This window comes from Borostomias antarcticus, assembly GCF_949987555.1.
Source record: "Borostomias antarcticus genome assembly, chromosome: 17".
Classification (NCBI taxonomy): domain Eukaryota; kingdom Metazoa; phylum Chordata; class Actinopteri; order Stomiiformes; family Stomiidae; genus Borostomias; species Borostomias antarcticus.
The window spans coordinates 17,436,234-17,461,897 of NC_140250.1; the positions used below are offsets into that span (position 1 = coordinate 17,436,234).

The following is a 25,664-nucleotide window of genomic DNA, read 5'->3' on the forward strand; positions in this document are numbered from 1 at the left end:
TTTAGAACACATAGGTCATTAGAAAACTTAATAATAGGAGGTTTGAAGACAAACAAAAACTGGTCCAAAGTCCAATGTCAAAGGGCAGAGAGGAGATGGATCAGTCTATTGAATACCATTGATAGGACGGAGTGAAAAATCACCCACCTGTACAAATTTCTCCATTTAGTGGCACAAACAAACCCAGGCAGCTGGTAACACTATGAATTTTGAAAACAAGCACCTAAAGAGCTACTAAACACTTCAAGCTCTGAGCTCTGTGGATTTAGAGAGTAAACAGTCTCCCGAGTAGAATAGACTATACTCTACTTTTACCGAGACAGCAAACATTTTTTTTATGTACTTTTTTTTAAGCAAAAAGTACTTGGCAATGGGAAAAATGAATTATGGCGACCACCCCACCTTGGACTCTGGTACGTGTGAGGAAGGCACGAACGCATGCACGCCTCACACTCTAATGCACAGGGGTCAAATTAATATCCCCCCCTTGATTTAATCTGGTGGGGGACAATAAACTGGAAAAGACTATTTACTATTTGGCTACATTAACATAAACAACTGGAATATATACATGGGGCTCCTTGAAACTACTACTGAAAAGCAGTAAAGCAGCTTCCGACACTGGCGACAGAGTAACCGCAAAGAGTAACAGACAGTGATTTGCCGACAACACAAAGTGCCCATTTCAGTGACATATAGCAAAACATTTTTTCACTGTGTATAAAAGAAGCTAATCGGCTTTGTTTATCTTCATTCCATTTCCCCCCTTAGTGCATACACAGCAACAGTATGGGGGGAAGGTTGCTCAGCGAGGGGATTTGCATCATCAGGCAAAGGGGCTGTCCGAATTCAAATTGGAGGTGTCAATGTCGTGGCAGCTTTTGCCGTTCAATTGTTCTGTGTGGCTGTCGATAGTATAGCAGCCCTGGACATCAGTGATGGACGAGGCCGTGTAGGAGGCTGACCGGAGCGCGTCCGAGTGGGTCACAGTGCTCCCGAACTGGATACGGTACTGGTTCCAGTGCCTCCTCAGAACCCCTTGCACCTGTCGAGATGAATACCGATTATCTGTCAATTACATATGCGGAATTATGGGCTACCTGTTGGATTTAGTTTCGTCTCAGAAGTGCATTGGATTCATAAACCATTGGCTTTGATTGAAAAAGGAAAAGGGAAAAAAAGAAGAAAAAAAAAAGATTTCCAGTCAAAACCCCCCAAAAAGCTCACGCTTGTGAAGTAGTACTGCTCCCTGCCGGGGGGCTAGTACTTTGTGGGTGGGGCAGCTACGCTGAACATTTGAGTAGAGAGCCTACAGGCAAAGTTTTATTTCAACGACGGCATGTTTAAATTCACTGCACAAAATAAGTTTCCCCCATAGACAGATTGCATATCTAGGTGGGATAGGGAGTTCTAGGGGATTTTCCCCCAGGGGAAAAGTACTGGGGGCTTTCTGGTGGGAAAGCGCTGCTTGATGCAGTATGTCCAGTCTACCGTCCACCATGCCTGCACATGAGCTCTGTCCAAACACAAAGGACTAATTCGGTACAGATCCCTTTGAAGCATGTCCGACGGCGATCTGCATACTCTCCGCGGACGTTTGCCAGTAGCCTTAACGATCTGTAGTCTGTAGCGAAGCCCCTGGAGAACCACAGGCTCTCATGCAATACTTGAAAGATCCACCCCTGTTAAATGCCCATGGGATAGACAGAGGAAGTTGCCTAATTTTGCCCCAATTTGATCACACAGTGGAGAGTGTGTGTCCAGAGAAGTTAAGGAGAATAGAAAACAGTTTCTAATCTTACCTCCCCGTTGAAAAAGCAGAAAATAGTGGCCACCAACAGTCCCTGAAAAAAAAGACACAACTGTAAGTACTCACCGTCAATAAACACATTACTTTAAATTCTGACAACCTGAGAGAGAGAGCGAGAGAGAGAGAGAGAGAGAGAGAGAGAGCGAGAGAGGGAAGAGAGAGAGGAAAGAGAGAGAGAGAGAGAGGGAGAGAGAGAGAGAGGGAAGAGAGAGAGAGAGGGAAGAGAGAGAGAGAGGGAAGAGAGAGAAGAGAGAGAGGGAAGAGAGAGAGAGAGAGCAAGAGGGAGAAACAATGCTGAGACAAAGTGAGAGTGTGTTCTCTTGTAATGGGTGATTTATTGAGCTGATTCAGCTGACGGGCCCCATTGGGTCAACCTGTACAGCTAATATTCAGCCAACATTCAGCCATCCCCTCAGTCCACAAAACGACAGATGCTTTCCTTCCTGCCATTCTTCCACAGGCCATGAGACAAACAGGGAGGGGTTGAAAGGTCAAAATAATAACGTTGGCTGACAATGTGACAGTTGCTTGGACGACTGAGGTAATTAACCACGGATAATGAGCAGCTTCAAAATGTTACTCAAAACACAGTGTGTCTTGATCCTGAACAGGGATGACTTTCTCCAAAGTATTGATCAATTTAAAATGTACCTAGATTGGAGAAATGTCAGGACAAGGGATTTGGGCTCCAAAAGCATTCAGGAAAAAACGACAAATCTCAATCAAGAGTACGGCCACTGCCTGGTATTGTAGTTGAAAGGTAGTTGAAATATGTAGCTTGTTGACATTTGCAGTTGAACTAAGCATGTGTAGAGTCTAGGCTTGTCACGGTTGTCAGCGTTACTGGTGTTACTCGGTGTTCGGGCATAACCGTCTATACTTTAAAGGAGTAGTAAAGGGAAAAATCATGTTTAGCCCTGTTTTAAGGTTACTTATGATCATATACAATGGTTCAGACTGTATCAAAAAGTTGACAAAACTAGCACTTTTGAGATTCAAGTGACCAAAACGGTGGTAGAGCAATTATCCGACTTTCTCAAAAGTGCTAGTTTTGTCAACTTTTTGATACAGTCTGAACCATTGTATATGATCATAAGTAACCTTAAAACAGGGCTAAACATGATTTTTCCCTTTACTACTCCTTTAACACTGCCACACTGTTGTTTTCTGTCCCCACCGTCGTTTACTTTATTTAGTTAATTTTCGCATATCAGCGCCCACTCATCAAACTCAAACAAGTGTCTGTGATCTGTCCCTCTGACACACACACCACAGAGCAGAGGAGTCTAGAGGAATCACATTTCAGTTTCAATTCACGTGAAGAGAGTAGGGGGAGGAGAGGGGGAGGTTATGGGAGCCTCTCATGGCTAGCTACCCTAGCTAACGTTAACAGCTAACCTAGCCACCGAGGAGTGGCTGTTGCCATAAGATAGCTGGCTAGCTTATTCTAGCAGCCTATTCTCTCACCCATTCTAGTTGTACACAACAGTGCAGTTCAACGTAATGCAAAGGTCTAACGTTAAAGATTAAAGTAAGCGCTCTCTTATCGTCGGCTAGACGGTGCTACCGGTAAAACCGGTGTTGTCATGGGTTTATTAGTCGGTGGGATAAAATCCACACCTTGACATCCCTAATAGAATCTTACCTGATAATGCATTAGGATGTGCATGATATAGTCATAGATTTCGGAGGCAACCCGTCCTGCAGGCTTGTAGGGCAGAAGGACATACTGGATCCCCAGGAGAGGGACCAGGATGAGGGTGGCCCTGACTGCTTTCATGTAGAGACTGGACTCAGCCTGGTGGGTCACCTTCAGTTTGGTGATGAGCACGCGCACAATGTTGAGCAGGAAGAACAGGTTGACCTACAAGGGGAGCCAAGAAGGAGAAATAATTGGTTTACATTCAATATGACAATGGAAAATTTAGGAGGTGCTATAATCCGAACCTTACTAATATCTTAAAAGGAATTGAATACATTATGTGGCCCTTATACTGTAGGAAGAAAGCCCACAGTCCTACTGTAGGCTGTTGGATACTTTGAAATGTTATCCTTCAAGGAAGGGAAGATAAGATGGAAAGAACAGTACTTGCCGCTAGAATGTCTCTCCAACTACTACACAAGCCATCAGAACCAAGTAAGAGCGTATGTACATACATACATACATACATATTACACATTACATACACATTGTGGCCGGTTTCTCAGACAAAGATTAAGCCTAATTTAGGGCTAAGAAACCCTTTCTGTGGAAAATCTCAATTTAATCTCCATTGACATGGGTTTTGACCAAGGCTTAAACTAGGCTTAAACAATTTCTTCTGATTTGTTTTCTTATGCGTTCACCATATGAGATGCTACAGTCAGCAGTGCAGGTTGACAAACAAGTTGTAACTGGACTGCAAAAGGGGGCCTTCAATTGGATGGTTTTCTCTTCAATTATCTCAGTCCAATTCGTAGACCACAGCAACAATGTTTAGACCCCAGGCAACTTCTGGGTCGGTCGAAATGTTTCAAACCCTCAGAGGGACCAACTATTGAGGCCAGACTGCACGTTAAAAACAATGTTTCCCTGCTTTCCCACCAAACACCAAAGTGTTTACAGCCCATTTTAAGTGAATAGCTTTTTTCCCCCATTACAATATTTACCTTGCATCCATGGAGAAAAGAAATACACATAAGCAAGGGATTAATTCAAGTGACACTACTTTTAAGGCCTTTTGAAATTACAGTAGGACCCCACTCATCCGAACTTCAGAGATCCGAACCTCCCGGTCTACCGGACAGGCTTAAAATACGTTTCTTTTTTTTTAGCCTGCTATCTGGTTACTGGTGGGATTTTCATTACAGTTGCCTACTGTATCCTACTGTGAATAAAAACAGAACTGTATGTAGACCTACATGTTGCCTGTAGGCTGTAGCCTACTGTCAGGTTTCATTTCTTTGTTACTCTAATGTCGAGCGCAAAACGCAAACGAGTCTGCTGCGCGAGAGCTGCATTCCTTGGTAGCCAGAAAGCGTGTCAGCAACCTGAAGCAGAGTAGCATCGAGACATTTTTCGTTCCCAGTTAATGGACTTCAGGAACACAGACGTGTTGTGAGCACGTAGATTAGCCTATACAGTACTACGCCTACTGTATTTGTTAAATAATAGCCTTCAGCCTAGGCCACGTTATATATAGCCTACATCGGTTGTTTTAGAGACTTTCTTTTAGGCTACAATAGCCAAGACACGACAACTTGTCTGTCATTTCATTTATTTATTTCTTGATTATCATTTGCTCTAATTGTTGTTGGGTTGTTTTTAGGTTATACCATTTTGTTCTGCGAATACAGTAGCCTATCGATACAGCGTGGGCCTCATTTGAGAATAAAGTACTGTATTTGATCAAAGCATGCATTTGTTTTTTTTATTATAGGCTACTATAGACCTATTATAGGCTAGGCTATATGAGTTTAATTGGCTATTTGATTGCAATTTTGATGCATTTTCACATGTAATTAAGGGTATTTATTGGTCTATTATGAGTCTATATGAAACAAGTATACCACCTATTGAATTTGGTGCATTTTAACATAAGTTTCAGTCATCCGGACATTTCAGAGATACGAACGACCTTCGGTCCCGTTGGGTTCGGATAACTGGGGTCCTACTGTACTTACAACAAAGTAAGACCGAATGTCATGATAGTATTTTGAATAAATACCAGGTACTCATCATTATTTGATTACTGTTTTTTTTCTTCCCTCTGGAATATGTAGGGGTGGGTCGTATACCCACCTCCCTTGTTCTCTGTAAAGCGCATTGTGTTGCCTCTGGGTATGAAATGCGCTATACAAATAAAGCTTTGATTTGATTTGATTATACAGTACCACCATTGTGGAATTAGTAAAATACCTTTCATATTGCATTTCTCTACAAAACATGATAGCAAGGGGCTTACCATTAGAGCAGCACAGATGGGCCCATGGATGATGTAAAGCAGTGATGTATTTGAGCTTATCCAACAACTGTAGGACAGAGAGTGGATAAGAGTGGAATTAGCCATTCTGGTTTACACCTTCTGTTATGGTGAAGTCAAATTAAAGAAACCGATTCATAAAAATAGGATTGTAAAATAGCTTGATGAAATGCTCAGACAGGTGATTGTATCTGTAAGTAAAGGGTTTTATAGCTTTCAAGTTATAAAATGGCTCAATATATAGGACAAGGACTCACTTATCATTGTAGTAGTAACTGCGGGCAATGGCATGTATTGAGGCTGGAATAAGAGGGAAGCCTGAAAAAGAAATAAGAATCCATCATAGAAAAATATTTATATATATATATATATATATATATATATATATATATATATTTGGTGAATGATTATGATTATTAAATCAATCAGCTTAAATGAGAGGAAAACGGTTATTCTCACCCCATCCAAGAAGATAGTACCACATTAAGTGTTGCTTTTCAGCAAAAACAGCCACTACGATGAGGGTGTGCAGGTATATCCCTTCACACAGCATCCAAAAGTAATTGCACCCAAACAGGTACAGGTGGATGAACAGGGACACTTTACAACTTGTCTGGAAAAAAAGGTAATAGAGACCAATCAAGACTGCCACCTGGGTGCATTTGGACATACATCAAACTATGTATGATATTAAGATAAGATATTGATGGTAAGACTTTACTTAAAGCCATTGGTCTCATTTTACTTCCTTAAATGTACCATGTACCCAACAGCTTTTAATATGTTTTCCAGAAGCTGTATAGGGTTTTCAAAAGCAGTGTCACAAAGTCTCTAAAAGGCCAAAGAAAAATATTTGAACTATTTAGACACTTAAGACGGTAACGCAATAATCCTACAATAGTGTCTGGAGAGCTTTTCGCAAGTCTGATTCAACATTACAAGACCATTATAAAGACGCATGTACCGAGTGGGACATATTTCTCAATTCACTAAAGCACTCACTGGGTTTCTCTGGACCAGCTCTTGGTTGTTCGCCACAGCCGTCAACCAAATTATGGTGATGACAGAGTTCAAGACGAACGAGAAGAAGAGATTTTTGTGGAGAGTGATTCTTTGACAACTTAAACTCCTAGAAATCAGAAAAAAACAAGAGGATATGGTCATTGTACTGTTATAAAAATAAACACATGTTAAAATATATCAGCTGTCCAGATCTAATTAAAGAACAAGAACAGAATCGTTTCTGTTGTTGGGCGGGTCTGTTTATGCTTACTTGAAGTGGAAGAAGATTCCCAGGGATATGAACAAGGAGGTTAATGACAGTCCGTGGCCGATGAGAGCCAAGTAGAACAAGTTCATCGCTGTCTGGAGAACAATAATTTAATGAACATGATAAGCCTTTCATTGTGCTGGAATAGCATGGACAAGTGCTTAAGAATCTATAAAAAACTGCCCATACAGACGACCCATAATTAAATTAATTGAATACCAGGAGGCCCATGAAATGTAAGGTTCTAATCTACAGATCTTAATCAATTGATTTATCACATGCTTGCACTGCAGCTTTTTTAAGTGAGTGATGCACCAACTGCCAGGAGCCATCTTTGAGTACACCTGGCAAACTACTGTCTGACAACCTATCCGATATACCTCATGGATGTGTAGAGAAAGAGACATATTTTTTAAAACATAGCTAAAAATGTATGCGTTTTTTTTTTTCACTATATACAATTTAAAAAGCATACATTTGAGCTACAGTCAGATCTGATTATCCTGATGGCAGGTTCTGCAACCTCCTGCACTGATGGTCATGCATTTGGCCCACATGTGCACAAAAAAACTAACTTATCTAAACATTACATTCATTATTATTATTGCTCTTATTATTATTATTAATAATAATATTATTATTATTATTAGTAGTAGTACATATTTTTGTTTTGTTTATTATATATACATAATGTTAAACCATCACAATTCAATTGCATTTACCATTAGGCCTGAAACATATTTCTGTAGTATCAAAACAAATATAGGGGCCTTCATAGATCATAACATACCACTCTGCCTTCCTTGGTGTGTTCGTTGCACCTGGTAAAGTTAGTCCATGTTCTGTTGCTCACGGGATGCAGAAACCAATTTCCACTCTCAGTGCAAATCTTTGTCACCATTTCTGTGGGGACAAAAATTACATACTTGTGAGAGGGGCCAGTCTTCACATTTAGTTTTTCTTCTTCATGGTTTCTTAAAAACCAGCTCTGAAAAATCTAACTCATTGAAATATAGTATTATAATAGCATGCATTACAGAAAACATTTACGCATTTCATTTTGCCTGATGAGAGAATAGACCTTTCCTATTCAGGCATCATCATAAATATGTCTCTCCAAACAGGCATCTTCCCACATGCCTTCAAAACAGATGTTGTAACACCACTATTAAAAAAAACCAAGGTGTTAATGCACTGAACAACTTCAGGCTGATATCCAACCTCCCATTCATTAGTAAGATACTTGAAAAGATAGTTTCAGAACAAATAAACTCCTTTCTCAAAGAAAATAATATATCATGGATAAACTTCAATTAGGTTTTAGGACATACCACAGAACTGAAACTGCTCTTACTAAAATAATCAGTAACCTCAGACTGAACTGAAATAAGGTCTCAATTCTTGTCCTATTAGACCTAAGTGCAGCATTTGACATGATTGACCATGATATCCTAATCAATCGTCTTGAAAGGCTGGTTGGTTTCTCTGACTGTGTTAAACTGGTTCATAACATCAAAGGGAGAAAGTTCTATGTCAGGCTTGGCGAATGTGTCTGAGAAACATGACACCTGCTTTGGGGTTGCACAAGGGAGCTGCCTTGGTCCATTACTATTCTCACTATACATGCTGCCACTCGGGGATATCATTAGAGAGCACAATGCATGTTTCCATACAGTAGTTATGTGGATGACATACAACTATACATCTCTGCTGAACCAAATGATGCTGCAGCTATACATTCCATTACTATTTGTCTTCCAGCAATAACTAAATGGATGAGCAATAACATCTTAAAGAAGGACAAAACTGAAATCCTACTGATCGTCCCTAAAACAAAAAGAGAAATGCTGTTTAAAAATCTGGGGAAATTGCCATCCTGGATTATACCTGAGGTAAAATCCAGTTTCTCTTGGTGTTATCCAAGATTGTTGTATTTTACTTGATTTTACCTTTATATTTTATTGTGTTTTATCTTCCATCTTATTTTTCCTGCTTTTTGTTCATTTAATGTCTATTTTTATGTGAAGTACTCCGTGCATGTAAATTCTGTTGTAAAGCACTTTGAGCTGCATTTATTTCTATAGGTGCTGTACAAATAATGTATTATTATTATTATTATCATATGACATTTGTAAGTGTTAATAATAGCATTATAAACATGTTTATTGTTTATTGATTCTAAGACATACATTTTTTTTTTATAAGAATGTTTAAAAGCCTTTGTTTCTTACACATATTTGTTAGTCATTAATGATGCATGTAGTATGCACATTACTATGCATTTTGCAGGTACCTGATCTAAAGTGAGAACAGTGTCTTATTAAGATGAATTAACCCTTTATTATGCACTTGTGACAAGTGACTGCCATGTGACTGTGTGTGGACTAAGGTAGTAGCACATACAGTAAGTGGGTTCTGGGGGTCTTACCTGAGGGGTCAAAGTCTTGAAAGTAGTCTGGGCAGTGCTGCTCTGAGGTGTAGCCTGCCTTGGTGTCTTCCCAACACAGCCATCCATCCCAGGTCCTGTTACACATGGGCTCTGAATCATAGGATACAACAGAGAAAAAAAAACATTCAGGTAAAGAAGAGGTAATGAAATTACTATGGTTAGATTCAGGGGTGTAGTGGGCGTTGGATGCAGGGGAATGCCTTTCCCCCACTTTTCCATGTATGATTTTATTTCTATTTAAAGCAATACATAGCGTTTTCTCCGGTTTTCTCTGAACTGCGCCCCCACAGCACTGTCGTACTGCCGTAAAGTTATCAGATTGTCTTTTTCTTTTTCTGGCTTCCTCCGTCATGTTTCGCTTCGGTTTTCTCACCTCTTTCGCACCAATATCATTGAGCTAAAAAATGCATGATATCCATAGACGCCGGAATAATTTGCTACTACTGTGTTGTTTAAGCACAACGTTGGGCATGCACACTTCGACTGAATGCTGCATCCCGGGGGCATGAGTTCTAATAGGTAATAAATGTCACTGTATTATCTTTCTGAGTAGACTGTTTAGACGATCCAGCTTACTTTTAGTAAATCTAATTGGTGGCACCAAATAGCCCGTTCCCCTCCTGACTGAAGCCAGCCAACGTCACTCACAACTAACAGAGCACCACAGTCAGCCATAAGCTTGTTCACTCCCATGTATTTTCAAACGCGAAAACTACGACAGTGAAAAACGGACGGGGGGGTCATCTTATAATCAGGGTTGTCTTATATTTGGGTCAATACGGTATTGCCAATGGTAACAAGTGCACACATCAAGCAAACCTCTCCAAAAATGAATACATTTGTTTTAAAAAAGCACATGCCTATGTATAAAAATAAGGGAAAAACTAACAACAATATTGAAAACCAGTGTGACAGCAATGCTAATTACACACAAGGCTAGGGATGTCTTGATCCGATCCACGGCATCGGTTATCAGGCCGATACTGGTCCAGAATGCTGGATCGGACATCGGAGGGGGAAAAAAAGGCTCTGATCCACCCTCCGATATGCACAGCGTGTCACTCAGGTAATAACAGTAGTAACCAGTTAAAGTAAAGTCAGAAGACACTGAGATTACAAAACAGTAACACAACTGTAAATATGGAGCTTTATGGTTAAATGCACTTATAAACACACTTAAATGTGTCTGAATTCACTAAAAGGCTAGTTTTTGACTACAGTCCTATTATATGATGGATTGATTTTGGCAAATGTCTTCAAGTCATTCATTCAAACCACTAACCAACAGATCTAGCCATCCACCAAAGTGCCTACTGCAGGTTTCAAAGGGGGTACCTTCAGTACAAATCTTTGATGCCAACTTGGCAACTTCCAGCCTTGGTTTAGTAAACAGATGTTCAGTGTCCAAATGACGTGAATTAATGGAGGGTGGACTTGTTGACTTGCACTACAACAAAGTTTGTGGGCACCCTACCTTGTCTATTCTGGTGGCTATCCTTCATAATCTTCTGGTAGCACTCAAACTGTGCCGTGACTATCTTGTTCCTGGTGACTCCAATGTCATGGTAGACATTCTGTGGATGTTGCTGTTGGGTGTCGTTCACCTCTGGGCTCGCCTCCACATAGAGCTGCAGTTAAGAACAGAGAACATGCTATGTAACTTCACACGAGTGAACAGAATGCATGATAGGACCAAACTAAGAGCATTTCAACAAGGGAACATTTCCATAGGAGAGAACAATAGGGATGTTGCAGCTTGAATGGCTTAATAAAGCATGTACTGCATATGGGTCTACAGAGATTTGTGCTCCCAAGTAATTCAAAGACCAAAGTATGGTGGCCAATAAATCCACAACAATGCGACTTAACACAAATACAACTAGAAATGGTACACAGAGGTGGTGCATTTCATAGCAGGATATATTTGGTTGTCAGATCGAGAGCTTTATGCCAGTCCAAAACCCTGTGTCTCTGTGACCTTCCCATGTTGAGATACTGTATGGTCGTTTCAAGACCCCCCCCCATTGACAATGAATGGAGTTGAATAGGCAGCCGTGTTTGGGCGGCTTGTGGACCCACGTGTTTGGGCACTCTGTGAAGGCACGGCATACAACTCGTGGTATATTGCTGATATTGCTCACCCTCTCATGAGTTGCTTCAATGTACAAACATGATACACTACAGCTACTGTACTTAAGCTTAGAAGCTTAAACCATACAATACTGATTAGTGGATGTGCAGGGTTACTGACTGAAGTGAGCCTCCATCCGTTTATAATGAAGCAATAATGCATGAGAGGGTGTTATATCAGCAATATACCCCGGGTTGTGCTGCAGTCATAGGCACGAGGTGCAGCCGTAATAAACAAGCGAGTTGTTGCTTTAATATAATGGTTACATCATCGGTAAACATTATGGGATAAATAGAGACTATTTCCGTCCCTTTTATATCTATTTGAGTGAACTCCGCCAAGAAAAGTAGTTCACATCACATTGCAGCGGAATTTCAAATGGTGATAATATTCCCTGACGATTCCTTCGGAGGAACAGCAATGACATTGAATACTTAACATGGGTTTGGAACCATAAGTTAAATGGGTAGTGTCCATTACCTTTGCTTTCAGCTAGTTTCCCACCCCGGGATATTATCCGATATTCCTAGCAGCAAACAACAAGCCCTAGCAAACAAAACTATTGGCAGACTTGATTTTGATAGCAGCCAGCTAGCCATGAATGATATTGTTTCATATGTATTTGTTTCATTTATGGTCAACAAGCAGAGCCACTGACAGGGTGCAGCACCACAAGGTGGGGCATACTGATTTTTTTACAATTGTGGAGATGGAAAAAATATCTGTAAACTACCCATATGAGACCTTCGCTCTCTCCTAGAGAAAAATATTCGAGAGATTTTATAGTCATACAATAAGAATTTGTGTGTGGCGGTGTGAGAGTATGCGTGTACAACATGTGTGTAGTGTAAGCAAATGTAATCTTTGTGTACTTTCTGTATGTGTGAATTTGAATTTGTACACGTCTGTGTGTGGGTGTCTGTGTACAAGTGTGCAGTGCGGATGCAAACCCTGTAAATTCTACAGTAAATCCGACCTTTGCAGATATGCTTAGCATTAGAAGGGGCACCATCCAACACCGACCCACACCATCCATCTTCTTTCTGGGAATGAAGAGTCCCATACTGACCAGAGATTGATCTGTAAAGAGAGAGAGGTCATGTCAGTAAACCCTTCTCACTAGCAAAAACAACAACATCAACTGAGCCACTTGAATATTATGGCTTTTTTTTGTGCTTTCCGCCTGAATCCAATGTACTCTAATGAGACCGAGGGACGCACGTTCACTAGTCCTCCCCGCCAGAGCTTGTTTACGAGCGCGGAGCGCGGCCTCTTCGGTGCAACTGTGGGCTGTGATTAGCTGTCACCATCATTTACAGCGAACGAGCATACGTGCACAACCCTTCAGATTGTCTACTGCGAATAAGCAGGTTGACTTAAGCGCTAAAGGATGCACAAAGCCTAAGTGTAGCGCATTGTGTTGCCTCTGGGTATGAAATGCGCTATACAAATAAAGCTTTGATTGATTGATTGATTGATTGATAAGTGAGGAGAGAAGGCACATCGGGATGGGTGTGATGTTGGCACACGTACTGTAGGCCTCTGGAACTGGGGTCTAGTTTTCTGCACTTGTAACCATAATCAATCTGGTTACAAGCAAGGTTGACACGTTTGCCGAAGCATGTGTGGTTTATTGGCAGTATGTCTAAAGTAGCCTGATACCATTAGCTTAAATAGCCAAATCGAACATGGTGTTTAACCATGACTGCATCTTAGACTTTGCAGCTCCATTCATTTCATGTTATACTGTGACATACTGTACAATACTAGCTGGGGTTAAAGTCACAGTAGCCTAGATGAGATCAATTCAAAGTTGAATAAATAAATAAATAAAAACGTCCCATTATCGCCGTAAGGAGTGGGGCATTTCGATGTCTAATTCAATTTGACTGGAATGTAATTGACTGACTGTATGCCACTGGCAGCCTGAGGATGAAATTCATTTGAGAGGAAACATTACAGCTCTTTAGCTAAAATTGAGGAAATTGGAGTCATTTATTACATTTAGTCCAATAATCATCCCATGCCATCAAGGGAATGTAGTGATATCTACAGTATAAAGAAAACCTATTGCCTAATCCCCATGTTAAATAGGCTCGGTATTTGGTTACCTTTATACATTCTAAGTGACAAGATGAAAAAATTAATGACAGTGTGCATAGAGAAAAACTGAGGTTAAAATGTACCCAAAATCATATCTAGTCTATGTCCTAACTTCTCTCTGACATCAGGAGATGGAGGGTTACCTCAGTCCAACTTAATGTTAATTCGAGTCTAACAGAATGTTACAGTACTATCACAGACTTTAAAGCCAGCAGAACTCACAGCCTCCCTCTCGAAATCTGCTGGGAATTAACAAGCCATTACCCCAGGGGGAATGCTGGGACCGGGATTGTAAAACATTATGGCAATGTGCAAATTGGAAACAGACTGGAAGAGATCAGCTGTACTGTCACACACAAGCACCTTTTTCTGCCAAGTCCCCCACTTGTATCTGGCAGAGAGAGAGAGAGCACAGGGCTCTGTTTGCAAACTGATGCTGAGGATATACATTGATGACAATATAGAACATGTTACATGTTAGTGGGCTATTTATAAATTAGTAGTTATGTATTTATAAACATGTTTCAAATGGCTCTAATGATTTATAAGATCATGTGTAAGGTATGTAATATCTGCTCACATTCAATAAATCATTTATAAATGACTAATCAACCAGTTGTAAATTATTTACTAATGATTTGTATAAGCTTTTTGGTGGTGCAGCTGGCTAGAACGACGTCTGTCACATGGGAGACCGGGGTTCCAATCCACCCCTTGGCAATAACAATACACAACACAGACAAGTTCAAATTGGTCACACCCGCTAAAGATCAAGCACTGAAAAAAACAACCGCCATGATTAGTAAATGGTTTCTATAGTATATCCCTGAGTAATGGCTCATTTATAAATATCTAAATTATAGATTGTCTGCTTCAGCTCAATCATTGCAAAACACTTTACTAATGATTAATAAATGGTTTCTGAAGAACTGTATTAAGCATCAACTGAGGTATTACTACAAGTGCTAATATTTATGAATTCACAATGCATTAAGGTTCTTCATAATGACCCATGAATGGTGAGCAGAACATTATCACATACCTTATATAAATCATTTAAAACTAGTTGATTAGTCATTCATAAATTACTTATTAAATGTGACCAGACCCTTATCACATAGCCTTTAAATTATCTTATAAACCATTAGAAAATAATTTGAAACCTGTTTATAAATACATAACTACTCATTTATAAATAGCTCACTAACATGTATACATGTTGTAAAAATGATATGTAAAGAATGAGCAGATTATGAACAGATGCTTCATAAATAGTTTATTAACCAGTGTTATTCTGAAGCGTTACCAAGTCTTGCCAAATCTTGACAAATGATAGTGACAATAAAACGGTAATAAATGAGATGAAACCAATAATTCCCAATGTAAGACATGAAAAGCATTGTTTGGGAAGAGTGATTAGGCACAGGCCTATATCTGGCATATATTAAAGTACAGGATATAATTCTATAAACAAAACACAAATGTCCACAGAGGGATGTGTGTAATATATTTCAGAGACAACCCGACCCCATGCTGTCCATCCAGCGGTCTACACGCTACAAGACAAATGGAGGTACACTTAAATGTACTGTATGCTATATCAATATTGATTCAGGAAAGCGGAGAGGTTCTTACATTCTTGCCCCAGTCTCAGGCTAACAAGGCTTTGCGTTGAACAATGGATGATAAACATTCCATTCAACAACTATTGATTCAGAATTGCACCAGTGGCCTAGTCAATCTCTCTGAAATGGCAAACGTCTCTGTATGTATGTATGTATGTATGTATGTATGTATGTATGTATGTATGTATGTATGTATGTATGTTTGTATGTATGTATGTATGTATGTATGTACAGTATGTACAGTATGTATGTATGCATGTATGTATGTATGCATGTATGTATGTATGTATGTAGTGGGTCTAGAGTGTAAGTGGGTCTAGAGTTAACCTTTAAGAACCGGTGGTGGCATGCATACACCTAACATTTTACAAATCACAGAAATAAGAAAATACTTACCCCTAGAAGCTAAGCTTCACAAGGGGAAGAGTGACATGACAGTAGAGTTGTTGTCTTTATAAGCAAAACTCAATTTATTAAAGTTGGATAAATATTAATTAATTGGGCTACAAGCATAAGCAAGTAAAATCAGAGTACAAGGTAATAAATCAATGACATAAGTATACATTTAGAAGGAGAGTGACTAAATTGGCCTAATTCTATCACCCTACCCTATATGGTCCTGACCTGACAACTCCTACTACCCCCGGGTCCTTGGTGATGATGCAGCAAAGTCCTCCTCCTCAACGACACTCTTCTGTAACAATTCGTCTTTCAACACAGCAAGGTTAGGGGTAGCAGAGTTTCTACAGGCTGGAACCGGGGGAATCGAGTCCCATTGCCACACAGATGGTGGGCTGGGGCATCCGTATGAACGAATCCCAACAACCTCATCCTAAACATCAATTTTTATAATCGTAACTTTTAGCCTGTCACTCCTCCTCCTTTCTAAACATCACCCTTATCAACCAATCAATGGTACACTTTACTCTCAAGGTAGTCAAACATCACCTGACCATCATCCCAACAATACACAAAGTAACATTCAATCATTTATTTACCGTTCATTCTTATCATTTTAGTATTTACAAAATCGTCTGCGATAGGCTATAGTTCTGAATTAAATGGTTGCCAGGCAACATAGGCTATCTCGCCTATTTGGGTTGGCCTTGTTCAGATACAGTAATAAGACATAAGGCATAATTCGGGTGGTTCACGTTTATTTGAATATTTCCAGCTATGGTGCAGTTATTAAAACAGTTCTCCAGGGCACTCGTTTTTGCTGGTAGGGGTGTGGAAGTGTTGGAGTCGGACTGATGAGTGCGTTTTTGTAATAGGATACGAAAAAGGCGAGGTTGCTGCGAGTGGTTGCTACGCAAAGCATAGCGTACCGCTTGATCTTATCAATGGCCTCGTCAATGAAATTGACGGCGCATTAATACTAATTGTTATGCGGTCGCAGCTGTGGGTTACAGAGTATTTTACTTCGGCTGCTAGCCAATCAGAATCAAGTATCCAAACTCTCCATTGTAGAACAGTTACTTTACTTTATGATTTACTTCAGGAACCTCAGGCGGGTTACGGGTATTGCAATTCTCTATCTTTCTTGACAGTTTCTGTAAGTGAGCTGATACTGTACATTATTTGTGTGAGCTAAAAACTAGTTTGAGAGAAATTTCTGTAGAAACGGAAGCAGCTTGTTGAAACGGAAGGCAGCAGAGTACGAGTCTGGCTTAGCCACGCAACGACACTACACCATTTTTTTTGGACAACTGATCAATTGATGTATGAAAACACAACCCACAAACATGTCCACTGTGGTGGAAGGCAGTGGGTGGTCCTTTTATCACTTGACACTTTGTACAAGAACCGTCACCATTTATGTCTGAGAGTGACCACCAGGAGATCCTTGTGACATATTGTATGCATAACAGATGTGCGATGATCTCGTTCCCATTGTCTGCAAAGATGCATTTGTGTGTTGTTGTAAACATCCTACCCCACAGCCCACATCAGAGTAAGTGAAAATGTGCCTTTTTCCTCCCAATGTGATCCTATGCAATTACACTTATCGTTCGCTTGCAGACTTGACACAGACCAATCGCAAAGTATACAAATGGATACACTGGCCAAATGTCATGTTTGTAGAAGTCTCATAACACTTGCCCGAGTCAAATACAATGATGCAACTGTCGTGGCAGATAAGCGCTGCTATGCCAACATAAAACATTGTTTATCTCTCCTTGTAAAATACAACTATTCAGCACCATTCAAGGTCAACATTGCAGCTTCAAAACATTTAACTACTGGCAGATGTCACCTGCAGGCTCAGGCGAGACTGGCCCTAATCTGACTGAAACTCTGTACTTTAAATAAACCAAACTAAACCACATGAGGAAAAACTCAAGCTTCAAACAATGTTTGCTCCATGCTTACACTAATTGGCTCATCTATCAACAGTGAATAGTGTTGCACCTGAATAGTGCAATAGTAGTAGTACATTTCAGCAACAAGGCAATTCAAAGTGCTTTACATGAGACGTTAAAAGCATCAAGACAAAGTGCAAGAAACCCATAAAAGGTCATAAAACGAAACGTAAAAAAGCGCATTTTAAACAAAATGCAGTGTAGTAGTATGTTGTTAATTCATGAGGGGAAATTGTACTGTTACAATATTAAAAGATAAAGTCAAACAGACTAGAACAATAGAACAGACCTCTGCCCATGAATGCATTCCGTCCCCTGGCATGTGGGTGCGAGCAGGGCGTTTGGTATTGCTGCATTCATTAGGTCGAGAACTTTATGCCAGTCCAGAACCCATGTCTCTGTGTCCTTCCCATGTCAAGATCTGGCCGTTTCAATCCCCCCATTGAAAATGAATAGGGGGATTTTTTTGCTCCTGAGCCCAAGTCTACAAAATTGGGGCGGCTGTATTGCCAAAAATTGCCCCCAATGAGCAGGTTAGCACCTTGCATGGCAGCTACTGCCATTGGTGTGTGTTTGAATGGGTGAATTAGAGGCCATTGTAACACATTTTACAAAATGAATGGAGGTGAATGGTTTGTGCGGCTCCGTGAGGCTCCGTGGGGTCACTGCCGGCAGGGGGCGGTTCGGTGCACTCTGGGCTTTCCCCCCGCACCCCACAGCTCAAACCCCCGTGTCTCTAGCGCCCCCACACGGGGAGCTGGCTTCACTCAGTTTTTTAAAAAATTTGTGGATCCACCCAGTGATTCGGAACCACTCCAAAATGTAATGGGTCCTAAGTTGGCCCATGTTACACCCCTCTACCAAATTTCATGAAAATCGGGTCAGGTAGTTTTTGCATAATCCTCCAAACAAACCAATAAATAAATGAACCAATAAATAAACACACCACTGAAAACATTACCTCTCACCCTGCGCTGTCGCTGGGGCAGAGGTAATAAAATATATAGCCTACAGACGTCCAAATGTACTTTGTACAAGAGTGGAAATAAATAAGTGTAACAGTAGGTTCCTCATTAAGCCCAGATTGTGCAATAGGGTGGAAAGAAATGCCATGTATTCAAGCACTGATAAATGCTATATTGACTGCAGATTTTCAAGGAACAAATTCAAAAACTAATTATTTTTCTGATACGAACTCATGTTAACCACAGAATCCCTTGCGCTCCTATGTTTACACTTGTTGGTGTAAAAATAAATCCTTCATTAATTAATACTTGACAATATTCGGTAAAAAAAAGAGAAAACAAAAGATATGGCACTGGTGCATTATTTCCAGCTAACAGGTGTTCGAGTACACAGGCACTATCAGCTGGCCTCGCCCACCTTAACTTGAAACACTTTTCTGGGAAGGAGCCGGACTGGCGGTGGTGTGTCTGGGTGTGACGTTGTCAGACCGGCTGGAGCAGAGCAACAGCACACATCTAGCTGCACTGTGTTTACTTGCATAGGCAGCACATGCTCGTTTTAAGGCCTGCAAACAAGGAACAAAGATATGGGGACAATGGAACACTATTCAAAGTTATGCATTGGTTTTTAGATCTATCTATTTGTCATGAACTGTTAACTCTTTCATTGACTTGGGGATGCTGTCTAAAATTATGTTTGGCTTCTAGACAGTCAGACAGAGGAAATGTGGTGCCTACGTGTGACAATTCCAGGGATGTCAATTCATATTTCTTAAACAGTTTTCTTAATGTATTAAATGCATATTGAGCCGCTGTGAGCATTTTCTTTATTTTTCTTTTCTCTCTCATAGTTTATAACTGTTTCTCATAGGCTGGGGTTGAGTATATCAAGACCCTTAAAAAGAACCTCTCCCATATGACTGCTTCCAGTATGTTCCTGGCCTGAACATGTCAGGCAGCTATATTAATGATAGCAGGACATGAGAACAGACCTCATGTTGGCTCCCAGTACTCCTGGGGCACCACCACATGTCAAGGGAAACAATAACAAACCCACTCAGATGTAATTGGGGAGCAATGGGTTTACAAAGGAAATGTTTTCACTATTCCTTGGATTAGGATGGCAAGGAAAAACTACTTTGTGCCCGTATTAGGGCAAGACCGAATGTCATTTTTTAGGGTTCGAACATTTACTGGTGTTTGGGAACGAAGCTCTGAATGTTCATTATCAAAGCAAAAAACAAACAAAAAAACAAGCAGTTCATTATTATTATTGCCATTGTGCTTACTAACGTTACACATACACTGAAGTTACTTATTTAAGACCGGAAATGCAGCCTTTGTCAATTATGCCCCAAAGCTATGGAACATGCTACTTATAGATATCAGGGAAGCCAGCTCGCTAAATATTTTTGAAAGAAAGTTTAAAACGTATCTCTTCACTTTAGGCTTTAACTAGGTCCTTTTGCACTTGCTTGCTACTGTACTTCTTTTCAAATGTTACTGTATATCTGCAGCCTACTGTATAAAGACATCTATCGGCCTTCAGAAGGTTAAAATACTATTCACAGAGGAATTTCATTTTCATTTCATTTATTGTTTATTTGGCAGGGACAGATGCATTAAACATGAATAAATTATTCGTGCAACACCATGTAACAATGGTTAGCTAAAGCTAATTTCCGATGCTCGTCCCTATAAGGTACCTGTATAGGAAAAACAGGTTAAAAACAGAATTCAGTGTAAAGTCCTTCCAAATACTATTATGACAAATGTATATATGTCAACGAGGACAGGGCCAACGACTGCTCATGGAAGTCGGTTAAAACACTATTCACAGTGGAATAGACAAATTACACCAAAGAGAGGAATTTAGGGTTAGGCGTGAGTTTCATTATTTATTTTACATCCTTTGATTCGATCTTTTTAAAATATTGTATCTTCCATCTTGTTTTCCCTGCTTTCATGTTCATTTTATGTCTATTTTATGTAAATCCCTCTGTGTATTTAGTTTCCCTGTTGTAAAGCACATTGGGCTGCATTTGTATATGGAAGGTGCTAAACAAATAAAGTTTTATGATTAAAAATATATATATTATAGGATGAGGGGCACATGTTCTGCACGTAGGCTAATCTATCCTAAAATGAATACACGGAATTCTGAACTGAGAAACAAATTCTGAAAATATCAAGCTTTGAATGTCTGAATTGATATTTGTTTATTATTATTATTATATACAATTTAGAAACCTTAACCTGAACATTCAGGGCCAGCCCTTGCCCGTATATTCTTTTGCCCAAATAACACAGATGGCAAACCTTTGTTTTGTCAACTTAAATGTTAATACAAGTGCTGTTTATGCAAACTGTATATCTTGGTCACCTTTAGTCTTTAGTCTTGAATGGGGAACAACCATCAGGCCCTGGTCAGACGACCTGAGAGACCTGCTTGTGATGTTGGGGTGGAGCAGGTCACAGATGTATGAAGGTGCCAGACCATGCAGATCTCTAAAAGTGATGAAAGTAGCTTAAACTGGATCCTAAAACTGATGGGGAGCCAGTGTAAGGAGGCTAGGATGGGATTAATGTGAGGAAGTCTCTGGACCTAGTCAGCAGCCTTGCAGCAGCGCTTTGGACCATTTGTAGACAGTCCAGGGATGCCTTGCTGATGCAGGTGAAAGGGAAATTACAATAGTCCAAATGAGAAGATACAAAAGCATGAATAACCATTTACTGCTCCACTTGCGACACCAAGCCGGAGTTTAGCAATATTTCTAAGATTGAAAAAAACAATTTCGGGTCAGTGACTTAATGTGATGATCAAAGTGCATTGCCTGATCAAAAATAAGATTTCTGAGCTTTGACTGTACAGTTGTTGAGAGGAGCCCCATACATTCAGCAACTTAAGCTGTGACATTCTCTGGACCAATAATAAGAACCTCAGTCTTGTCACTGTTAAGCTGAAGGAAATTGTTGGCCATCCAATACCTTAACAGCAGTCAAACAGTAATCTAAAACAGATAGTCTGTCAGTCTTATCTAAATTAAAAGATATGTACAGTTGAATATCATCCACGTAGCAGTGATAAGAGACATATTTAAATTTGCTAATAATCAGTGCTAGGGGAAGCATATATAAAGCAAACAATATAGAACCCAAAACAGAACCCTGGGGCACACCACAGGACAGAGTAGTAGATTCAGACACATAGGGACCAAGTGACACAGAGAAAGTCCTATCAGAGAGATAGGAGGAGAACCAGTCCAGGGCACTGCCAAAGATACCCCCCCAAAAAAGTGTGTGGGTAAAAGTGCTATATACTATAAGTGCACTCTTATTTACCATTTAATTTTACCATAGTAATTTACATATTATTCAATATAATATTTGCCATGGGCTTAATTGTCAGGTCTCAATAAAAATTGTTGTATTTACATAGTGTAAACATCTTAAAAATACAATGATAAATGTTTGATAAGATAAAGTGCCACTGTATCAGATAGCATGTGATTCTGATCTTTCTACAGTGAGTATCTAATGGGTATCTTTGTCATGAGGACTATGCTCACAGCTAAACTGAGGCACACAGATGGTGTGGCATAACAATAAAAGTCAGAGTTCAGTTTTACCACAATCTCTCCGTGGCATAGATTCTTGCACACTGATATCCTGTTTTTGCTGCATTTCTTCAAGGAAACACAACTTGAACCAAAATAAAAGACATTGTATTTTAATTACACAAAATAACTTGACATGTCCTTATACCAACACACAAATTAATTGCAGCAAGGTATCAAAAGTATGGTTGTAAATATGCAAAACCAAAGAACATCCCAAAGGGAGAGCAGCACACTAGGAGCATGCTCATAGGGAAGAATCCGGTTTCAAAGGTTTGCCATTTTAGTCTACGCAGAGGAAAAAATACCTGAGTAAAAATACATGGGCAAAAATAAAGTAGAGCACAAGCAGCAGCATAGACAGCAAAACGTAATGGAGGTTCTCCACTATTTTAGGGTTAAAGGACAGGTTCGGAATTTAGCATCTTAAGCCAGCACGTTAGAAGGTTATTTACGATCATATACAACAGCCGATAACAAAGTTTCATCAAACGGTGCACTCTTGAGATATAGCCCATTGCCGCTAACACACTCAATGGATCCATAGGTGCATAGACAAAATCCATCAAGAACACCATAAACTCTCGTTTTCAAATACAGGAAACTCACCGAGTGGTCACTGGTGTCCGTTGATATTCTGACAAAAAAAATCACCACAAAGTATGCTTCCAATCAGGTTTTATTTATCATTTAGCAAATAACTATTTTCACTTGCAGTACATACGTTTGTAAACTTCCGCTTGAACTTTGGGAGGTCTTGACTGAGTTTTGAGGCTACAGTAGAAGAAGAAGAGCCGCTTCCAGGTCACAGTCTACAACAACAACAGCAACAAGTCAAGAAGCCTAGGATTGCTTTGCAGCTGGTATTTCATGTTGGTGTTAGGTAGAAGGGTTTGTTGATCAACACAAATAGGGGACGGGGATGAATCTAAACATACCTGGCTTTGAGGTCAATACAAATCAAGCATACTTTGTGGCAAATGTTTTACCAGAACATCAACGGACACCAGTGACCACTCGATGAGTTTCCCGTCTTTGAAAACGAGAGTTTATTGTGTTTTTGAGGGATTTTGTCTATGCACCTATGGGCCCATTGAGTAGAGTAACATGCCAAAGAACTACTTTTTATTGGATATTATCTGTGGGAACTTTGTTGACTTCAACGATCATTCAAAATAATTACCATATGTTTTGAATACCATCCAAATATCAATAGCAAAAGCCACAGGGGATCACCCTGAGAAGATGAGCATTCCCTGACCCACCAAAAGTTCAGTATTTAACCATGCTACACTCATGCTGTACTCATTCTATCCCACCACCCATGACCTGCTTCCAAACAACCACATGTACAAGGAACTCTGAGGCATAGAGGCTGTGGTGGAACAATCTCCTGGTCACGCACAGACCTCAGGTCCACTTCCCCTCCTCAAATCATACAACTGAACAATATGATCGAAAATTAAAGTCTGACTTTGGATCAGTGTTAAGGTGTAGGTTCTCTCTTCTCCAGTTTGATGAGACATAATTGACTTGATGATAACCCTGTTCTCTAAAATCATGAATAAGGTTAAGATGGAAATCCTACTTTGATTCACTGTTCATGGTGAGTGAGTGAGAGGGAGAGAGAGAGAGAGAGAGAGAGAGTGAAAGTCTAATTCACAGACTGTTCAGCGCCAGTGGAGGGTTATGAATCCTGGGCCGCCCTGCTAGGATGTGAAAAGGTTCCCTACTGACCTGGCAGCAACCAAAATAGCCCTGCGAGCTGGATCACATTCAATGAAAGAGGATCAAAGCAGCCACAAAATCAGTCACCCATGCACATGATGTGACCCATGCACATGCCTCTGACTTGACCTCTAGGGCATTATTCACAACATAGGTTACAGACATACATTATACATATATATATATATATGCTGTAGATAGACAGACAGACTTTATTGATCCCAAGGGGGGAATTTGTTGTGTTACAGAAGCAAGGACAACAAAACGACATACAGATTTACAAAATATACCAACATATGCACAAAATATACAAAAAACAAAACCAAATGTACACAAGAGTGGAAAAAAATAAACAACAGTGAACAGGTGCAGTCTTAGCACCTCCCAGCTGGCTCAAGCCTGTGTTAACACTACAAGCTTATGAACGGAAGTAAATATTTGTTTACCAGTACATGACTGGGTAATTAACGCGTGTGATAAAGATGGAGATAGTATACTTTGCATAGCACGTGCACTGTTAACAAACTAGTAGGGTGTTTTTAACTTGCTCTTAGGAAAACCATCATGAAACCTGTGGCAAACTGACAATGAGTGGGTGGAGGAACAGAATAACGAAAACGAAATGCTAAATGTGAGATTCTTTGCCATAAATGCACACACAAAATGGTTATAAGCATGCACCTCTTAGTAATAACATGCGATACAGATATACTATAGTACCGTAAGCTATTTTCTAAATGTAAAAGATATCTTGGAAACATGACCTGCGTTTTGCTTTTGGTCTCCTGCCACATGGGTGATACATGTGGACACACAACACACACACACACACACACACACACACACACACTCTCTCTCCCTCTCTCTCCCTCTCTCTCCCTCTCTCACACACACTCTCTCTCGCTCTCTCTCCCTCTCTCACACACACACACTCTCTCTCTCCCTCTCTTGCTCTCTCTCTCTCACACACACACACACACACACTCTCTCTCGCACACACACACACACTGGATGGTTACACACGCAAATTCTCAAGGTCCCTTTCTCTCCGTCCCCAGCAGAAGCGGCCTCCCACCCAGTAAATCAGTCAGCCATACGCCCGCAGACAGTTGGTTTAGCACGCATAAACACGGAACACCCCTGGAAACCGCAGAGACCCTTCCCACCGTCCCAAATCCCTCACAGGGCACTCCATCTTAGATAAGACGGTAGAAGCCACACACACGCGCACACACGCACAGTCAAGAGGCCCAACTGTTGCTCTTTGAGACACACATGACCAGTCCTGCCTGGAACAACAAGGGGGTACATCACAAAGAAGAAAAAAAAAAAAACCATCTTCCATAATGCACGGGATGGAAAAAAAAGAGCGTCATTGGACCGTCGTCAAACGAAACCAAATCCAGAGCTGGGCTGGAGGAGGTTCGAGAGTGATACATAGCATCATTGTGCTTTAGTGTAATGTGATAACTGAGCCGACGGTGCATGTGACAAAAAAAAAGAGAAAGGTATGACGAGTGTGAGGCTGGTGTACAGGCAAGGCTGGGATTCAATAATGGCCCCCGACACACTTGAGTGCATATGAAGGGTAATCAAATACGGAGCCGGGATACGAGGGAGCGTTATTAGCGCGGGGTCTCT

General features: G+C 40.3%; 1 protein-coding gene across 1 annotated transcript; it reads right to left on the reverse strand.

Moving 5' to 3' along the window:
• Positions 1–826: 826 nt before the first annotated feature.
• calcrla (calcitonin receptor-like a) lies at positions 827–11,600 on the reverse strand (the record flags this gene model as incomplete). The annotated part of the gene is made up of 12 exons (XM_084452034.1): positions 827–1,045; positions 1,803–1,844; positions 3,456–3,674; positions 5,755–5,821; positions 6,030–6,090; positions 6,232–6,385; positions 6,775–6,901; positions 7,046–7,137; positions 7,833–7,945; positions 9,471–9,581; positions 10,966–11,119; positions 11,571–11,600. The coding sequence occupies 12 exons, from the start codon at positions 11,598–11,600 to the stop codon at positions 827–829; spliced, it is 1,389 nt and encodes a 462-aa protein (XP_084308160.1).
• Positions 11,601–25,664: the final 14,064 nt, after the last annotated feature.